Consider the following 21,115-nt stretch of genomic DNA (forward strand, 5'->3'; position numbering starts at 1 on the left):
AAAATCGGTTTCTGTCTTTTGCCAGGAAACATCCAAGCTTTCACATACAAATGCTAAAGAAAACAACATAAACACCTAAATCTGGGGGAATCACGGATTTGAATTGTGTGAGGGGTGGTTCATACAGGTAAGGTGCTTCTCCATGTGCTACTATGGGATGTACTATGTGCTGGGGCCAACTGCCTCCTTGCAGAATGTGCTCTCTCTAATTAGCTGTAAAATACACAGTTGGTGCCAAAGATTCTGTCTCTGCAAGTCAATGATATATCACAGCAGAAGTCTGATGACTTGGTTCCTTTGGTTTAGTACCATCACATGATACACTTCTAAGACCATGAACCAAAGTGTAGCCCTACATAAAAAATCACATCTAACAGCTGCCAAAATGAATAGTGTGTCATCTTAAATAGATTTAACTGTGGTACATGTTAAACATGGGTACAGTATTAGACACTAAGGAACTACAAATTTACACATAAAGCGAATGTTAACATTTCATGGCATCAGCTCACCATCTGGATACACTGAGTTCATTGCAGGTTGACTTGTATCAATAACATCACTACAAATGTTCTTTTTCCCGTGTTTTGGGACAAGGAACTCAGTCCCAAAGTTTATCCAAGTATTTTGACAATTTTGTACGAAATCACTCATCTGCAGTGAAAAGCAGTTGAAGAGTTAGCTAGTCAGCAGCAAGCAATTTGAAATGGGTATGAGCTAGTATGCATATGCACTATTTAATGCTGAGATAGTGCTTTTTATAAACATTCAAAATAATATAGTCTATGATGAAGATGAGACTGCTTTATGAAGAGAACACAACACAAAATGATGTAATGGCTAACAATCACATTGCATGTACAGTAAAATAAAGAAATCTGCAGGGTAACCTACCAGCTACATGCCTGGAACTGATTTGCTAAATTATTTATTAAAGGTACAAACAGTGGGATCAAAATAAACAATTTCCTTTGTAAGAGCATACAGCTCACATAATCAGATGAATTCATGTTAATGAAGTAAACGTGTTTGGAACGAAAAAATAATCTAATATAATCTGCTGTCATTGAGTATCTGCTGATGTCTTTTAGAGAGTTCAGGCAAATTTGAAAAGTAAAGATAATTATTTTCTCTTGTTGTATACCTGGAAGAATCCTGGCGATACTAAAAGGTATCAGATAGATTATATAATGGTAAGACAGAGATTTAGGAACCAGGTTTTAAATTGTAAGACATTTCCAGGGGCAGATGTGGATTCTGACCACAATCTATTGATTATGAACTGTAGATTGAAACTGAAGAAACTGCAAAAAGGTGGGAATTTAAGGAGATGGGACCTGGATAAACTGAAAGAACCAGAGATTGTACAGAGTTTCAAGGAGAGCATAAGGGAACAATTGACAGGAATGGGGGAAAGAAATACAGTAGAAGAAGAATGGGTAGCTCTGAGGGATGAAGTAGTGAAGGCAGCAGAGGATCAAGTAGGTAAAAAGACGAGGGCTCATAGAAATCCTTGGGTAACAGAAGAAATATTGAATTTAATTGATGAAAGGAGAAAATATAAAAATGCAGTAAATGAAGCAGGCAAAAAGGAATACAAACGTCTCAAAAATGAGATCGACAGGAAGTGCAAAATGGCTAAGCAGGGATGGCTAGAGGACAAATGTAAGGATGTAGAGGCTTGTCTCACTAGGGGTAAGACAGATACTACCTACAGGAAAATTAAAGAGACCTTTGGAGAGAAGAGAACCACTTCTATGAATATCAAGAGCTCAGATGGCAACCCAGTTCTAAGCAAAGAAGGGAAGGCAGAAAGGTGGAAGGAGTATATAGAGGGTTTATACAAGGGCGATGTACTTGAGGACAATATTATGGAAATGGAAGAGGATGTAGATGAAGATGGAATGGGAGATATGATACTGCGTGAAGAGTTTGACAGAGCACTGAGGGACCTGAGTCGAAACAAGGCCCCGGGAGTAGACAACATCCCATTAGAACTACTGATGGCCTTGGGAGAGCCAGTCATGACAAAACTCTACCATCTGGTGAGCAAGATGTATGAGACAGGTGAAATACCCACAGACTTCAAGAAGAATATAATAATTCCAATCCCAAAGAAAGCAGGTGTTGACAGATGTGAAAATTACCGAACTATCAGTTTAATAAGTCACAGCTGCAAAATACTAACGCGAATTCTTTACAGACGAATGGAAAAACTGGTAGAAGCGGACCTCGGGGAAGATCAGTTTGGATTCCGTAGAAATGTTGGAACACGTGAGGCAATACTAACCTTACGACTTATCTTAGAAGAAAGATTAAGAAAAGGCAAACCTGCGTTTCTAGCATTTGTAGACTTAGAGAAAGCTTTTGACAACGTTAACTGGAATACTCTCTTTCAAATTCTGAAGGTGGCAGGAGTAAAATACAGGGAGCGAAAGGCTATTTACAATTGTACAGAAACCAGATGGCAGTTATAAGAGTCGAGGGGCATGAAAGGGAAGCAGTGGTTGGGAAAGGAGTGAGACAGGGTTGTAGCCTCTCCCCGATGTTATTCAATCTGTATATTGAGCAAGCAGTAAAGGAAACAAAAGAAAAATTCGGAGTAGGTATTAAAATTCATGGAGAAGAAGTAAAAACTTTGAGGTTCGCCGACGACATTGTAATTCTGTCAGAGACAGCAAAGGACTTGGAAGAGCAGTTGAACGGAATGGACAGTGTCTTGAAAGGAGGATATAAGATGAACATCAACAAAAACAAAACGAGGATAATGGAATGTAGTCAAATTAAATCGGGTGATGCTGAGGGGATTAGATTAGGAAATGAGACACTTAAAGCAGTAAAGGAGTTTTGCTATTTAGGGAGTAAAATAACTGATGATGGTCGAAGTAGAGAGGATATAAAATGTAGACTAGCAATGGCAAGGAAATCGTTTCTGAGGAAGAGAAATTTGTTAACATCTAGTATAGATTTAAGTGTCAGGAAGTCGTTTCTGAAAGTATTTGTATGGAGTGTAGCCATGTATGGAAGTGAAACATGGACAATAACCAGTTTGGACAAGAAGAGAATAGAAGCTTTCGAAATGTGTTGCTACAGAAGAATGCTGAAGATAAGGTGGGTAGATCACGTAACTAATGAGGAGGTATTGAATAGGATTGGGGAGAAGAGAAGTTTGTGGCACAACTTGACTAGAAGAAGGGACCAGTTGGTAGGACATGTTCTGAGGCATCAAGGGATCACAAATTTAGCATTGGAGGGCAGCGTGGAGGGTAAAAATCGTAGAGGGAGACCAAGAGATCAATACACTAAGCAGATTCAGAAGGATGTAGGTTGCAGTAGGTACTGGGAGATGAAGAAGCTTGCACAGGATAGAGTAGCATGGAGAGCTGCATCAAACCAGTCTCAGGACTGAAGACCACAACAACAACAACAACAACAACAACAACAACAACAACATTGGTCACTGCTGCCCCTTTGCTGTGTAGGTGAACTGATCTAGATCTAAGCATAACAGCATGCAGATTATGAAGGGCATGATGCCACCAAGAGGTTACAACTCATACACCATGAACTTTGTACAGAATCAGGCCCATAATTTTTCAATTACAACCAGCAGCACAGCAATAGATCTGAGTCATTCTGGTTCCAGTCAGTTTCAAATGTTGGCATACCTCTATAATAAAAAAAACTACTGTCATTTACTAATATATAAATATTTCAGTTTTTAATATTTCACAACCTGTACATTTATGTTGCTTATTATACACTTAAAAACTCTACAAAAGTACAATGCATAAACTAAGCAATATTCAGTGTCAGACGAATTGGAGTTGGAGGTTTCGGGGCAGCTTCTCCAATTACTCGGACTGGAGGCAGACGCCTTATCTTGCGACCATGGCGTCCATCTTTCCTTTGCCATAGTCCAGATCGTGGTCGGTTTCCTAGTTCTCGATTTCTTGTTGCGCTTCCAATTGGAGTTTTTCCATGCATAATATTAGATAATCTACCTGTAAATAAAATACCAAACTGTAGCCTATAATTGCATACTAATCCTAACAAACAAATCTGAAGCACTGACATCCAGTGATGATAAGGAAAAAGAAGAAGAAGATAAATTAGTTACAAGAAAACGAATAAATCAGTGAACCACCTCAAAACATAGACATTAATGTATTTATTGTGTTAAATCCAAACAATTCCTTCTCAATCTAATGAAAAGATGGAGAAGGCCATAGATTTGATGAAAATGAATAAAACTCTGAAAGTTCCAGTTACAATAATTACCCAAGTGACATACTCATCTGGGTAGCCTTGCCTGTTAAAAGTGCCACTTCCAGGAAGGGGAGGGGTGTGCCAGCGCCAGATGAAATCTACATGATGGATTAATGACAAGGGTTGGTGTGCTGGCCAGCTTGAGTGCAGTTTTAAGGCAGTCTCTCATATTCCATTAGGTGAGTATCAGGTTGGTACCCAAGACTCACCTTAGTTACACAATTTGCAAACTTTTAGAAACTTTTGCTCACTTCACATGAATAACACTATAAGCAGACAGTTGGTGAACACGTATCCTGCCACAGGGAAGGGTGGGGAGGGGTAGTGGGGTGGCAACAGGAAGGTCATCCGGCCATCTCTTACATTAACCACACCAGACTCATTAATAACCAAGCCGACCCTGCACCAACAGAGGACAAAGGCATAAGAAAAAGAAGAGGAAACAACGTCATATGTGGCAATGAAAGACTACATTATCACCATATTTTGTCTCCAAGAATTTGTGTGGTTTGTTACTTCTCCTTCAACAAACAGATGGAACGAGTATCATTTACTTATCTTTTTAGTGCAGTACTGTGATTAATTCACTTTACAACACAGCAGTTTTCTCATTTCTTCAGCTCCTTTTCCTACATTTTTCTTATCTTTCTAGAAAGGAAATCTTCCAATACAAACAATGCATGATTGGTACATTAGCTCTGTGCATAGCTGTTAGGGTGGTCAGTGTTTCAACTGTTTTTTTATGGTATTCTGATAGTATTTTATTGCCGTCTAATGCTGTATTTGGTAAACTACCTCTCACTCTTAAAAATAGTACTTCACACAATGTTCACGTTGTTATTCTTTCTCCCCTTCGTCTTCCCAGTTATTCTGACCGAATCCTTCGTTTGTAAACTTATAGACACCTATTTGAAACATCTTTTATTGGAGCTTTCAAAATATGTTGCCTTTAATATTGCTTTATTGTCTGGATTTCTAAACCTCAATTTTATCAATCTGCGTATGTTACTTTTATTTCTTCTCAGGATTGGATCTGTTTCTTGCCTCCTAAAAGCACATAGATGCATCATTTTTGAAACAGTTTACATCTATTTAAGCTTTGATTTCTCTCGTTTGTCAGTAAAACAGCTCTTTAACCTCTAAATCTTATGGAAGTGACTTGATGACAAATTATTAGACAATAAATCCATATAGCAGGATGCCGAGTTGCAGATAGGCTCAATAAAAAGACTGTCACAAAATAAGCTTTCGGCCAACAAGGCCTTTGTCAAAAATAGATCACACACACACACACACACACACACACACACACACACACGTGTGTGCGCGCGTGCGCTCCATCTATTTTTGACAAAGGCCTTGTTGGCCGAAAGCTTATTCTGTGTGTCTTTTGTTGTGCCTATTTGCGACTCAGCATCTCCCCGATATATGGTGAGTAGGTACAATCCTTTTCATAATATTGTTACATTCCATCCTGGATTTTCCATTGTCTGATTTAGACTATAAATCCAGAGATTCTAAGAATTTGTCTGTCAGTTATCATTTCTTCCATTTCTAACAATAATTATATATGTAAAAAATTCCAAGTTGAATCATGATTTGGAGTTAGTTACTGAAGCTTGGGTAACTCAGTTCGAAGGTATGGGTGTAACACAACCAGTAGGACCATGTATAACAAAGCATTGTCATGTCCAAACCATACTTCATTTTGAAGACAGTTTGACATATCTCAAGGAAAGGCATTACTTATTTCTTGATACTGTGTACTTTCTGAAACAAGATTCACTTATGCTGTCATCAAAGTGGATATCACGGAGCCAAGCGTGATCCCTATTTTCACAGGACAATAAAAACTCGAGCAAATACTTTCAAATACACTCCATCATATGAATAGTGTTACTCTGTATAGTGAAAACGAGTTTTCATACAAGAGCCATCAAATCTATGTTGAACTCCTCATATGTATGTCCACATTTACAGTACATATACGTACTTTACTGTCACATTTTTGTTTTCCTGAAACACTCTTGTGTTAACTGATTTGTAATAAATGGATACAACATCAACGTATAGCAAATGTTTCAAAACTAAAGATTTACCTCCTTGTACTATCACTAAAAAAGATAATATTATAGGTGATGATTAAATTGAGACATTCAAGATCTCAAACCATTAGAAGAAACAAGTACAGCTAGAGCATTAACTCACAATAGAATGCAGTATGCAACATTGCAGTTCTTGAGGTTTTTGTCTCAGTTTTGGCACTCAGACGTAGCATGACTGATGAACAAAAAGTGAAAAGAGAAATGAATGCAAAAGCAAGAGAAACAGTGGCAGGAACAGAAATATTAGGAAGGGAAAGTGGTAAAATAGAAGAACATGAGAGACCAAAGAAGAGAGCAAGGGAGATTAAGGTTTAATATTCTGTTGATAGCAAAATTATTGAGAGAGAGCGCAAGCTCCGACAGAGGAAAGAAAGTTAACTGTGATGATTTCCAAGGAACCATCCCACCATCTGCCTCTGCAATATAGGGAAATGGCAAAAAAGCTAAATCTGAATGGCCAGGAATAGAAACTGCTAACCTCCCAAATGACAGTTAAGTGCACTGACCACTGCACCACCTCAAACAGTCAAGAGATAAAAGAAGCACGAGAACAGAAAAAAAGAATAAGAAAAGAAAGAAAGATATAAAAAAGCTAAAAAATGGTAAGGTGAACACAGTAGATTGTGGGGAGGACAATAATGAAAAATTGATTGCGAGCTTGCTTGATTGGGATCCTTTAATTTTTTGGATGGTGGACTGACAATATTGTTGTTGGAATATCTACACCTTGCAAGCCACCTTATGCTTATGATGCGTGACAGAGGCACATTATGTGTCATTTTGCAGTGGAATAGCATTATGCAATATGTGTTGACAGTGAAATTAAATTACTTAATGGCTAGTGTTATGTGGAGATTGTTAGGAAAAATGCTGGATGAGTCAAACGTACATTTGTATGCTGGTTAAAAAGTATAAAGAAATCAATTTTATGGGCTACATCAAAAGCCCAAGGTGTCACTGAAATCACTAGTCTGATAACAACAAAGACACTGGACATGAATTTCTTAGTATGAATGAAGACAAAATTGTTTCCACACTTCACTTGTGTGCATCCAATGTTAAGAAGTTCAGTTAATACAAAAAATGGGGAAACCATGGGCTACACTAAATGGAACCAATTTATTGAATGGATTATAATGAAATCATAAATGGAAAAGATTTTGTAAACTTACCTATACAATTTGTGAAGGAAGTACTGATGTGGAAGAGCAGGAACTGAATCATAACATGCACATCCCTCATAACTACAAAGTTTGTAACCATAATACTTTCAGGCGGCAATAGTGAAAACTTTTTTTCTTCACTGAGCGCTTATTTCTCATAAAAAATTATTATTATTATTAAACATATGTTTCTCTCATTTTCATTTACTTAGCGCGCTCACTACTTTTCGTCATGCTAGTTTCAACCAATGGCATCTAGAAACAAAGCCATTACTCATAAACTTAAGCAACTGATGCATGTTTTTGTAGTCACTGTGTTTGTTATATCTGTGGTGGAAATCTCTTTTATTATGATTGAGACACAAACATGTGACTATTTAAAATGCCTCACAAGTTTTGTTTGTCCATATGCAGGAGAAATTGTGATATCTGTCCTAAAATCAATGTTTTTTACATTCCCACCTGATGAATATTTAAGACAAATGGATTAAACCATAAACAGGATGACCGGGTCTCCAATACATAGTTTGTCATAAGTATCTGCACACTTATCTTGGTTAATATATTGTTAAAATATATTTAAAAACAAAGATGATGTGACTTACCATACGAAAGTGCTGGCAGGTCGATAGAAACACAAACAAACACATTCATACACACAAAATTCTAGCTTTCGCAACCAATGGTTGCTTCGTCAGGAAAGAGGGAAGGAGAGGGAAAGACGAAAGGATGTGGGTTTTAAGGGAGAGGGTAAGGAGTCTTTCCAATCCCGGGAGCGGAAAGACTTACCTTAGGGGGAAAAAAGGACAGGTATACACTCGCACACACACACATATCCATCCGCACATACACAGACACAAGCAGACAAAATGTGTGTGTGTGTGTGTGTGTGTGTGTGTGTGTGTGTGTGTGTGTGTGTGTGTGTGTGTGTGTGTGTGTGTGTGGGCGCGCGCGCGAGTGCATACCTGTCCTTTTCTCCCCCTAAGGTAAGTCTTTCCGCTCCCGGGATTGGAATGACTCCTTACCCTCTCCCTTAAAACCCACATCCTTTCATCTTTCCCTCTCCTTCCCTCTTTCCTGACGAAGCAACCATTGGTTGCGAAAGCTAGAATTTTGTGTGTATGAATGTGTTTGTTTGTGTTTCTATCGACCTGCCAGCGCTTTTGTATAGTAAGCCACATCATCTTTGTTTTTAAATATATTTTTGCCGCGTGGAATGTTTCCTTATTATATTAATATACTGTTACATTTTTAATAATGTAATCCTGCAAAACTGAAAATTCTATCCATTAACAGCACTGGTACGCAAAACTTAAGGACAAAAGTAACGTTCACATGATGCACATTGAAACTTGGCCTATACATAAAAACAACTGCTACATCATATTACAGAAGGTAACTGAAAGAAATTTGTAATGAGACAAACAGAAATGACACTTTTATTCAAAGACAATAATTACACTTAAGTCACCATGACTTTAATGGTGCCGCGGACACTGAAAAAGGGGGAACATGGCTCATAATAAGATGTGTGATCGCCATAGACAGCAATGTACGCCCTTCAATGTAGTCCCCTGCTGGCTACAAGTTTGCTATGGAATTCTTGTAACAGGGCAATCTATTCCTTCACCAGTGTGGATACAACACTGGAGCATGTGAACATGCTCCAGTTCATCGTTGGGAGGGGCAGGCCAGTCAATGTGCCAAATATCCTCTCTTTTGCAAGAGCTCCTCCATGAGCAGTATGCAATGTTGTCATGCATTTTCATCCATAAAATTGAAGTCGGGGCTAAAGGCATGCTTGAAAAGACGCATAATGGGAAGGAGTTAAGTGTCACAATAATGTTGACTGGTGTTCTAATATTTGGAATTCAGTACCCTGATGCAGCATTAATCTTCCTCAAGCCATAACACCTTGACCACCAAAACAATCATGTTCAACAATGTTCGTAGGTGCATTATGTACCCTCATATCTGCGAGAAGTAATGCACCCAGGAACGTCAAACTGTGCAAGTGGAGGAGTTCTTGAATGAAAAAGATATCTGACAAATAGACAAGTTTGCCAATCCTCTGACTTACAATCCATCGAGCAGGTGTGGGATGCATTGGGGGGATGTATTGCGGCAAATTCACATACACCAATGATCGCCAAGTTGTGCACCATGCAGATGGAGGACTGGAATGCCTTACCCCAAGAATTCCTTACCAAGCTTGTGGCCAACAGGGAAGCATGCTGCAGCCTGCATTGTCATTCATGGTGATCGCTCACCCTATTAAGAACCATGTCCCACTTTTTATATTGTCCAAAGGACCACTGCAAATCGCAGTGATTTCAGTGTAATTATTGTCTTTGAATAAAAGTAACATTTCTTTTTGTCTCACTGTGTATTTCTTTCAGCTAACTTCTGTACTATACACTGTAGCAGTTCTTTCTGTGTGTGGTCAAAGTTTCATCAAGCTATGTTACTTGGCAGTGACATTTAATATGAAATGTTACTTTTGTCCTTAAGTTTTGCACACCAGTGCACAACAAATCATTGTGTGACCCCTCTCTGGCCAGTACTCTCGAGTCATTTTTCATTTGTTCTATTTGCAGTTTTCCTTTGTTCAGTTTGCATCAAGTTCACAACACTAAGATTAATTCTCATTTTTAGATATTTGAATAGCATTTCAATTTGGATGATGTTTTAAGCAGTTCCAGCATGTATAATTGTTTATGGTATCTTTGGATGACTGGTGATGTTTCAAGAAAACTGGGTGAAAATTTCTTCAATATTTAGCAGATCATACTTTTAATCAGTTTAAAAATAATTAAAACTTAAGTATGCTTTAATTTTGTTGCACTGTTAATAGTGGTTCAGGACCAATTTATGATACACATGAACTTGTCTATTTCCAGATGCTGTCACATCAGATTCCAGGATGCATTACATATTTGTCTTTAAAGCAGACATCTGCTCAAGAAGATCCAAATATTCTTCAAGAGTGTATAGAAAAAAAGGCCACTCAAAACAGTCATTGAGCAATGAAATGAAATGATCATGTGGCATTGTTGGCTGGGAGGCCCCAACTTGGAAAAGTTCGGCCAGCAGATGCAAGTCTTATTTCAGGTGATGCCACACTGGGTGACTTGTGTGTTGGTGATGATGAATGATGATGACAGCACAACACCCAGTCCACAAGTGGAGAAAATCTCCAACCCGGCTGGGAATCAAACTGGGCCTGCTGCATGGTAGGCAAGCATGTTACCACTCAGCTTAGCAGGCAGGCCATTCAGCAATGGGTGCAATGCATGCAACAAAAAAAAAAAAAAAAAAAAAAAAAAAAAAAAAAAAAAAAAAAAAAATATTGGGACAACTTAGTACAGAAATTTAGAAGAATTTCAAATTAAATCAGGCAACTGTGAAAAACACAGTGATTGGGTCACAACAAACAAACCAAGCAATGTGTGCCTTGTATTGTCAAAGGGTGATCCTTACCCTGGATTCTGAGTTATATTGTTATAAATGTTTATTTATTGCTAAGTATCTTCATTAATAATCATGAGTTAAAGCCTGCCAAAAAGATGAAGTTACCCATGAAAGTAAGTGGTTGTTTTGTAGTTATGATCTGAATAAAATGTATGTGTTGTTTAAAGATGTAGCTGAGGCACCAATTCAGGTGAGTTTGCCTATACTACTATATTGGAAATTTTTTTTTGTCCTAGATTGGAAAGTTGTATGGAAAGGATGATAAAATTAATTTCCCTTCCAAGATGTCACGGTTCAATACAGTTTAGGTATGTAAGTGATTCAATGATTTTGTGGTCATTTGAGTATTCTAGGTGACCACATATTTGTAGATTTTTGAGAAGTGCTTGCAGTTTTCAATGCCAAGTCACAATAGTTTATTGAGACCTTGTTACAAACTTTCAACAAACCTAATCATTGAGCAGCAGAGTGACCAGTTTCTAAATCTGATCACAAACAAAGTTGGAGCTTTATCTGTAATCAACAATACTGTCTTCATAATGCTGTTTCATCACCCTCACAACACATCCTACACACAGAGGCTTCTTTCTCTATATTCATTGTGTACAGGTGGTTTCTTAAGGTTCCCATGACCTGTTATTAGTCTGCCTACTATTCAAGCCCAGGATTACAGAAATACACTTGAACATTACTTTGGCATCTATAGCTTGCCATGTTTTTGTTTTCAGATCATAGCCCAGTAGTCTACATGCTGCTCTCTGATTCAGTTTCATAATTTCGATTTAACCATAGCCTTAGTGCTGGTAAGGACAGATTCTTGTCCAGTAAATAGAGTCGTCACACCTGTCCTGGCTAGCCTATTAGCTTGTCCATTGCCACTGATTTCTGACTGACCAGTCACACAAGGGCTTCATGGCATCCTACAATGATTTTTGATCTTATTGCAGGAGCTGATGAAGATTTGAGAGCTGCTTGGCAATCTGAATAAATGTGGGTGCTATTATCTTCATAGTGTGGGTGCAAATTCTTCTCTGCGCACATTCTGATACCAGATATTTCCACCTGGGTTACTGTGGCCAAACTTCCTAGAAAGAACACTCCCTCCAGTCTAGGCTGTACCCCTTGCTGTACCCCTTACAATGCAGCCTCAGTACCTTCATCTGCTTTTGACCTATTAGCAAATTAAATTATGTCTCCTTCATTGTGTTGTGGTTCATTCTTTCACTGCTTGCTATTTCCAGTTGTTTCCTTGAATGTTTTTTGAAACACTCACCATTTCCCTGGCCACTCCTGTATTTACCACAGTCGCTATATTGGTATGGGATTCAGGATATCCTAAGGATATCCAGTTATTTCTACTTTTTAGCCTGTGTGGCTCTGCTCCCCAGGTGTAAATGGGGTATGTCCGGCTTGGTCTCCATTCCAGCAGAGGGTGTGCTGCTAATTCTGCCTGTTGTAGCTAAACAGTCCAGTCTCTGCACCTTGATAATCTCCGTAGCAGTCACCCATTGTTGTACTTTGTTCTACGATTCTGTAACTCCATAATAGTGGTGTATATCTAGTATATACTTGTGTGGTTTAGACTCTAGTTTTATCCCCAGGCTCTTCTAATACTCATAATAGTACCTTTCACCTCGGAACACACATTCTTTATGTAAGGGGTCCATGATATTTTCACATCCAGGGTTACCCCTAAATACTTCACTACCCCCTCTATAGGTAAAGTTTCATCAAGAAGCTTAAGACACCAAAATGTATGCTGGATTTGTTGCCTCGTAAATGGTACTACAACAGTTTTCTTGAGGCTGACACTTGGATCCTCTTTCCTGAACCAATTTTGCACAATGTTCAATGCATATTGTGCCGTAGTTCTGACAGTACTAGGAAATTTGGCAAATATTACTATGATGAAGTCATCTGCATATCCTTGGCAAAAGTAGCCTCTAGTGTTAAGTTCTTCAATGAGTTCATTCACCACTGGGTTCCACAGTAGTGTGTACAAAACTCCTCCTTGTGGACACTTTCTGATGGTGTTGATCACCAACCAATAGGTTTCTACCTTTACTTACTCAGCTTGGTCTTACCCACCTATATATGGTTGTCTTAATGCCATGCTCTTCTGCTGCAGCTCCAACCATGGATTTGAAAGTTGTATTGCTACAAGCACCAGCCAGGAAGATGCAGAGGGCAATTTTGTAAAAGTGTAGCTCTTTTTCCACCATCCCAACAAGTTGGAGAAATTTTGTTTCACACGATTTGCCTGGTTGATATGCATGTTGGTTTACATGTAGAGGAATCTTAGTTAGCCTCTTTTCCTTAACATACACATAAACCTGTTTTTCTAACATATTAAGAATGAAAACCAAACTGATTGGTTTCACATCCTTGGCCTTGGTATGATCAGGTTTCACATCCTTGGCCTTGGTATGATCAGTTCTCTGTGGCTTCAGAACAATCACAACACTCACTGTCCTGCAAGCACTAGGAATGTGCACTTCTAGGTGATTGGATAGTTTTCTAAATATGATGTCATAATGGCAGATGTCACTGTGTCGTGACAGTTCTCCAAAATCTACTAGATTCCTTATCGAAGATCTGATTTCAGATAAGCGTGAGTTTGAGGTCTTTCCTATAAGAGTACCACTCTGTTTTCCTATGATTCCTATAGAGCATAATCTAACACCCATTTCAATCTCAAAGTTAATTTACACTTGGTCACTTAAAGACGGCTACACCACCACCTGCCAGTATTTGACATAGGTACCCATTAGAAAGGACCCAAAAGTTACGCCAATTACTTCTTCCCTTCGTATGTTCCTGAACATAGATTCTTTCTCCTATTCAGGATCTCCATGTTGTTGTTCATTCTCGACCACCTGCTTTGATTCCTCCCATGGAGATATCTTGGGCATCATCTCCTTAAGCCAGACAACTGTTTCTATTCCCTCACAGACAGAGATTAGAGCACCCTTGTCCAGACAGACTCTCCTAAATTTGGGCACCAGACCTGCATCCTTCCCAAACTTCTCTCATCAAGTCTTCAGTTTTTATTTTGTTTTCCATGTTCTCCACTTGGTCCAACGAGAAGGGGGTCTGTTCCTGACACCACAGATCCCCAAGCAGTGCAAGGCTAATTGCTCGGGGAAGTTGCCTGGTTTCCCAATGTTAATGATGCATCTTCCCATATGCCATACACCTCTTGGCATGGATCACATCATACCATGAGTTAATTAAAAAAAATTTAATTGATTAAAAAAGAACATTTTTAGATCATAAAAACATAGGCACTAGTTTCGCAGGATGACATGTCAACATTAAAAGCACTACCTTCATTATTTTCACCTTTATAATCAAGTTGGGGCTTCAAATGTATTCATTGATCTGTAGGAAGACAGCAGCTGAGCTCTTCAAGGCCACAAATGTATCAATTTGGGTACTAAAACTTGTTAAGGGCACCCCTCCAAAGACAGTTTGAGAAAATACGGCCACAAAACCAGACGATCTTGACGGAGTACTGGAGGGAAAATAACGGAAAGGTTGTATCAATGGACAAACCCTTGCGGTGGAAGTCAGCAAAAAAATCTCTGTGAGAAAAGGACTTGAAATTGTACTTGTACTTAGCATTCTCATAGTTTGCCATCAGGATAAATCAAAGACATCAGAAATGACCATGCCAGCAAGTTGGAGGCTGCAAGTGTTGCAGATAAACCTCCAATATAATACAAGGACAACTCCTGTCCTGAGTCATCTTCCGGAAAGACAAGAGGTGGACATGGCCAAGATTCAAAAGCCTTATCTACATGGAGGTGGTGTCTGAGACCTTGGAGAAACTGGAGGTAGACTGATATATGCTAGGAATCTAAAGAACTCAAGAGTATTCATTTATGTTAAGAATGGAATTTCATTCATGCTGATACCAGATTTCTTTTCCATGGACTTGGTAACCCTAAGGATGAAACAACACATGGAAGGAAGGCAGCATGAGGGAAAATGTATTGTCCGAAGCTTACGTTCATTATGAGGACAGAACTACTCCTTCCTAGGAATTTAGGAGACTGGTAGATGGCTGCTCTGAGCAGAATGGACAGGGTTGTGATGCCAATGCCCACTCCCTGTTACGGCAAAGCACTGACAACAACGACAGCAGAAGAGAGTACCTTCCTAAATTTTTGCTCAAGAGTAACCTGGAGATCCTGAATAGAGGAAAGAATTTATGGCCAGGAACATCAGAAGGGAAGAAGTAACTGGTGTAACTTTTGGGTCCATTCTAATAGGTAGCTATGTCAAACAATGGCAGGTGGTGATGTAGCCATCCTTATGTGACCATGTGTAAAGTAACTTTGAGGTTGAAATGGGTGCTAGACTATGACCTATAGGAATTACAGGAAAGCAGAGTGGAATTCTTACAAGAAAAACCTCAACTCATACCTATCTGAAATCTGAACTTCAATAAGAAATCTAGTAGATTTTGGAGAAATATCAGACACAGTGACATCTGCCATTATGACATCATATGTAGAAAACTGCCTAACACCTAGAAGTGTACAAAAATAAATGCGATGTGGTGGAATAATGCTCTGGAATTCCAAAGGAAGCAGATAAGAAGACTTCAACTTTGCAAGAAGGAATGGTCAATGGACAAAATATTGGGAGGCCTCTGCCAAATACACCCTTGCAATTAAGCAAGTGACGCTATTGTCCTGAAGGTATTCTGTGAGGAAATGGAAGCTACAGCTACTTGTGCAAGATTTCACAAAATTCACACCAGTAATCCAGTAGGTATTCTAAGGAAAGGGGATAGTGAGTATACAAGGACAGCAAATGAGATGCTGTATGTGCTTCTAAGACATTTTCCTCTGCGCACTCTGGCAGACAAAACTGATTCGAGCCCTGAGAGGCAGTGGTTCACAGGTCACCAAAGTCAGAACTGGAAATCTGCTACAGAATGTATTGATTTCCAAAGAAGACGAACAAAAAAATCCAGTGGGCATTGGGAACATTTCAACTGTTTCGATGTAATATTTTCGGCCCTACTGCAACTGGCAGAAGAGAATTTAATTAGGTTTCAATATGGGCTGTTAGGATCAGCCTAGCAGCAGGAATCAGTCCTAATGCTTGCAGCACAGTGAGTGTTGTCATTGTTCTGAAGCCACAGAGAACTGATCATACCAAGGCCAAGGATGTGAAACTAATCAGTTTGGTCTTCATTCTTAATATGTTCGAAAAACTGGTTAATGTGTATGTTAAGGAAAAGAGGACAACTAAGGTTCCTCTACATGTAAACGAACTCGTATATCTACCACGCAAATCATGTGAAACAAAACTTCTCCAACTTGTTGGGATGAAGGAAAAAGAACTACACCTTTACAAAATTGCCCTCTGCATCTTCCTGGCTGGTGCTTGTAGCAATACAACTTTCGAATCCATGGTTAGAGCTGCAGCAGAAGAGCATGGCACTGAGACGACCATATGTAGGTGCGTTAAGACCACGCTGAGTAAGTAAAGGTAGAAACCAATATGTTTAATGAAAAACTGGTGATCAACACCACCAGAAAGTGTCCAGGAGGAGTTTTGTACACACTACCATGGAAGCCAGTGGTGAATGAACTCATTGAAGAACTTAACACTACAGGCTACTTTTGCCAAGGATACGCAGATGACTTCATCATAGTAATATTTGCCAAATTTCCTAATACTGACAGAACTACAGCACAATGTGCATTGAACATTGTGCAAAACTGGTGCAGAAAAGAGGATCCAAGAAAACTGTTGTAGTACCATTCACAAGGGAGGAAATCCAGCACACATTTTGGTGCCTTAAGTTTCTTGATGAAACTTTAACCTATAGAGGGGGTAGTGAAGTATTTAAGGGTAACCCTGGAAGTGAAAATATCATGGGCCCCTTACATAAAGAATGTGTATTCTGAGGTGAAAGGTACTGTTATGAGTATTAGAAGAGCCTGGGGATATAACTAGAGTGTAAACCACACAAGTACAAGGGGGATTTGAGCAAAGTCCGAGAGATGGCACCACTGGCATGTATCAAGGTCATGTTTAGTTAGTAGCGTCTTTGGAAAGAATGCACACCAAGTTTCAGCCATATTGGTCTGTTTCTTTGTGTTTGGCATTCATGTGGATCAAGGAAGTTGGGTGATTGTCACAAAATGGATGAAGAAGTATTTCATGCAGTGATTAAACATTACTTTATGAAAGGCAAAACGCCTCATGAGACTAAAGAGAAGCTTGATAAACATTACAGTGACTCTGCACCTTCAATCAGAACAGTTTATAAGTGGTTTCAAATTTTCGGAGTGATGCTGAACGTTCTGGATGCCCTGTAGAGGTTACGACTCCGGAAGTCATTGATAAAATCAATGATATGCTGACAGATGACAGAAGAGTTAAGGTGCATGAGATTGCTAGTGATGTGGGCATCTCAAATGAATGGGTACATAATATTTTGCATAAACATTTGGACATGAGAAAGCTATCCGTTAGATGGCTTCCACGATTGCTCACGCTTGACCAAAAATGGAATCGTGTGAAGTGGTGCAAGGATGGTTTGCAGCTGTTCAGGAAGAATCCGCAGGACATTAAGCGTCGCTTCGTCACTGTGGATGAAACATGGACACATTACTCCTGAGACCAAACAAAAATTTAAACAATGGGTTACGAAGGGAGAATCTGCACCAAAAAAGACAAAGACCAGTCCTTCGGCCGGAAAGGCTGTGGTGACTGTGTTTTGGGATTCGCAAGGGATAATCCTCATCGACTATCTGGAAAAGGCTAAAACTATTACAGGTGCATATTATTCATCATTATTGGACCGTTTCAAAATCGAGCTGCAAGAAAAATGCCGGTGATTGGACTGCAAAAAAGTCTTTTCCCATCATGACAATGCACCAGCACACACCTCAGCAGTTGTGGTCACAAAATTAATGGAAACAGGATTCCAACTCGTTTCAAATCCCCCCTATTCTCCAGACTTGGCTCCCTCGGACTACGATTTGTTCCCGAATTTGAAGAAATGGCTGGCGGGACAAAGATTTTATTCAAACGAGGAGGTGATTGCAGCAACCAATAGCTATTTTGCAGACTTGGACAATTCCTATTATTCAGAAGGGATCAACAAATTAGAACAGCTTTGGACAAAGTGTATAAGTCTAAAAGGAGACTATGTTGAAAAATAAAAAAGGTTTACCCCAAGCACAGAAGTAGTTTTTATTTTTGCATGAACTTTTCAAACGCCCCTCGTATATACTAGATATATACCACTATAATTAGCTCTATGATGGTTTATGGAGTTACAGAATGATGGAACAAAGTACAACAGAGGGTGACTGCTAAGGAGCTTATCAAGGTGCACAGAGACTGGGCTGCTTAGCCACAACAGGCAGAATTAGCAGCACATCCACTGCTGGAATGGAGACCAAGCTGTACATACCCCATTATACCTGGGGAAGCAGTGCCACACAGGCTAAAAACTAGAAATAACTGGATATCCTTAGGATATCCTGAATCCCATACCACTTTAGGAACCGTGGTGAATACAGGATTGGTCGGGGGGATGGCGAGTGCTTCAAAAAACATGCAAGGAAGCAGTTAAAGAATGAACCACAACACAATGGAGGAGACATAATCCATTTTATTAATAGGTCAAAAGCAGATGAAGGTACTGAGGCTGCAGTGTAAGGGGTGGAGCATAGACTGGAGGGAGTGGTCTTCCTAGCAAGTCTGGCCACAGTATTCCCGCTGGAAATATCTGTTATCAGAGTGTGTACAGAAAGAATTTGCACACACACTATGAAGATCGTAGCATCTACATTTATTCAGACAGTCAAGCAGACCTGAAATCTTCAGCTCCTGCAATAAGATCAAAAGTCATTGTAGAATGCCATGAAACCTTTGTGACACTAGGGGAAAGCAACAGGGTAATCTTGCTGTGGGTCCCTGGTCAGTCAGGAATAAGTGGCAATGGACATGCTAATAGGCTAGCCAGGACAGGTGCGATGACTCCATTTATTGGACCAGAATTTGTCCTAACAATTACTAAGGTGATGGTTAAATCAAAACTATGAAACTGAATCAGAGAGCAGCATGTAGACTATTGGACTATGACCTGAAAACAAAAACATGGCAAGCCACTGATACCAAAGCCACATTTTAAGAGTATTTCTGTACTCCTGGACTTGAACAGTAGGCAGATTAAACTTACAGAAGGACTCATGACAGGCCATAGGAACTTAAGAAACACCTGTACATGAAGGGTATAGAGAAAGAAGCCTCTATGTGTAGGCTGTGTGGTGAGGGTGATGAAACAGCACCACATCTAATCTTCCAATGCAAAGTGTTGGAGACATCAAAAGATACATAGTATTTGGGTCATGAAGTCCTGAAGAAACTGCGTCTAATAAAGAACTAGGACACAGGGCCTACTACTACTACTCTTTAGAGGTACTATAGTTGGAGTGATGAACGATGATGGTCGAGTTTCTTGTTCAGCACACCCTCGTCATACATACTCCGACAGCCAATACGCGTTCAGCAGTTTTCTGAGTAATCTGGTCTGAATGCCACAGCTAATACGAGCATTAAACACAATAGTAGTGAGTTGTTTAGTGAATTTATATTTCACTTGTTGCAAGAGCTGTCATTGCTGATAGTGGTGGTAAGTAATATATTCTGCACAAGCAAGCGTGAGACATAATTTGCAGGATATCCTTCAAGTGGAAAGCATGCGCATGCGCGTACTGCAACTGTCGCTTGGAATCGTCAACAATGCCATTTCCATCCGTGCCTTGACATGTGAAAGCTGCCATCGTTTGTGGGTCGGACTATAGTTGGCTTTACTAGATCTACAGGGAGTGAAACTGCACAATAAGTCCAGTTTCAGTGCAGGCAATAGTTGGCTAGGACCACTGTTATTTTTATACTTATATGGATATGGTGTCTGTTCCTTCGGACATGTCCAAAAGAACAGACACCATTGATGACCTGCGCCTGTCTAGAACGAAATTAGAATTATATTAATACCTTCAGCTGCTGACGGGCATTGATATATATCAACGTGGACAGGTGAAAATGTGTGCCCCAACCGGGACATGAACCCGGGATCTCCTGCTTACATGGACCTGGTCAGAGCACACATTTTCACCTGTCCCCATTGATATAATTCTAATTATGGTTATTTTTATCTCACTTATAAATCAGATCACTCCATACTAGGAGCAAGTAGATCTGAGATGGATGACAATAATGCAATTAGCCTAAAAAAAAGCTGTTCCAAACTTTTATGACCCGTCTACTCTAAAGATAAAATACATTCACCCCGTGCAATCTACATCTACATCCATACTCCGCAAGCCACCTGACGGTGTGTGGCGGAGGGTACCTTGAGTACCTCTATCGGTTCTCCCTTCTATTCCAGTCTTGTATTGTTCGTGGAAAGAAGGATTGTCGGTATGCTTCTGTGTGGGCTCTAATCTCTCTGATTTTATCCTCATGGTCTCTTCGCGAGATATACGTAGGAGGGAGCAATATACAGCTTGACTCTTTGGTGAAGGTATCCTCTCGAAACTTCAACAAAAGCCCTTACCGAGCTACTGAGCGTCTCTCCTGCAGAGTCTTCCACTGCAGTTTATCTATCATCTCCGTAACGCTTTCGCGATTACTAAATTAAATGATCCTGTAACGAAGCACGCTGCTCTCCATTGGATCTTCTCTATCTCTTCTATCAATCCTATCTGGTACGGATCCCACACTGCTCAGCAGTATTCAAGCAGTGGGCGAACAAGTGTACTGTAAACTACTTCCTTTGTTTTCGGATTGCATTTCCTTAGGATTCTTCCAATGAATCTCAGTTTGGCATCTGCTTTACCAGCGATCAACTTTATATGATCATTCCATTTTAAATCACTCCTAATGCGTACTCCCAGATAATTTATGGAATTAACTGCTTCCAGTTGCTGACCTGCTATTTTGTAGCTAACTGATAAGGGATCTATCTTTCTATGTATCCGCAGCACATTACACTTGTCTACATTGAGATTCAATTGCCATTCCCTGCACCATGCGTCAATTCGCTGCAGATCCTCCTGCATTTCAGTA

At 39.6% G+C, this 21,115-nt stretch overlaps 1 protein-coding gene across 1 annotated transcript in view; it reads right to left on the minus strand.

The window, feature by feature from the left end:
* Positions 1-3,694: 3,694 nt before the first annotated feature.
* LOC126236085 (39S ribosomal protein L2, mitochondrial) overlaps positions 3,695-21,115 on the minus strand; it is a 60,050-nt gene continuing 42,629 nt past the window's right edge. Inside the window, exon 4 of the mRNA XM_049945148.1 lies at positions 3,695-4,004. Within this exon, the coding sequence (XP_049801105.1) occupies positions 3,796-4,004 (209 nt within the window). The 3' untranslated portion in view covers positions 3,695-3,795. The remainder of the gene's footprint in view (positions 4,005-21,115) is intronic.

This window comes from Schistocerca nitens, chromosome 2 (genome assembly GCF_023898315.1).
Source record: "Schistocerca nitens isolate TAMUIC-IGC-003100 chromosome 2, iqSchNite1.1, whole genome shotgun sequence".
NCBI lineage: Eukaryota > Metazoa > Arthropoda > Insecta > Orthoptera > Acrididae > Schistocerca > Schistocerca nitens.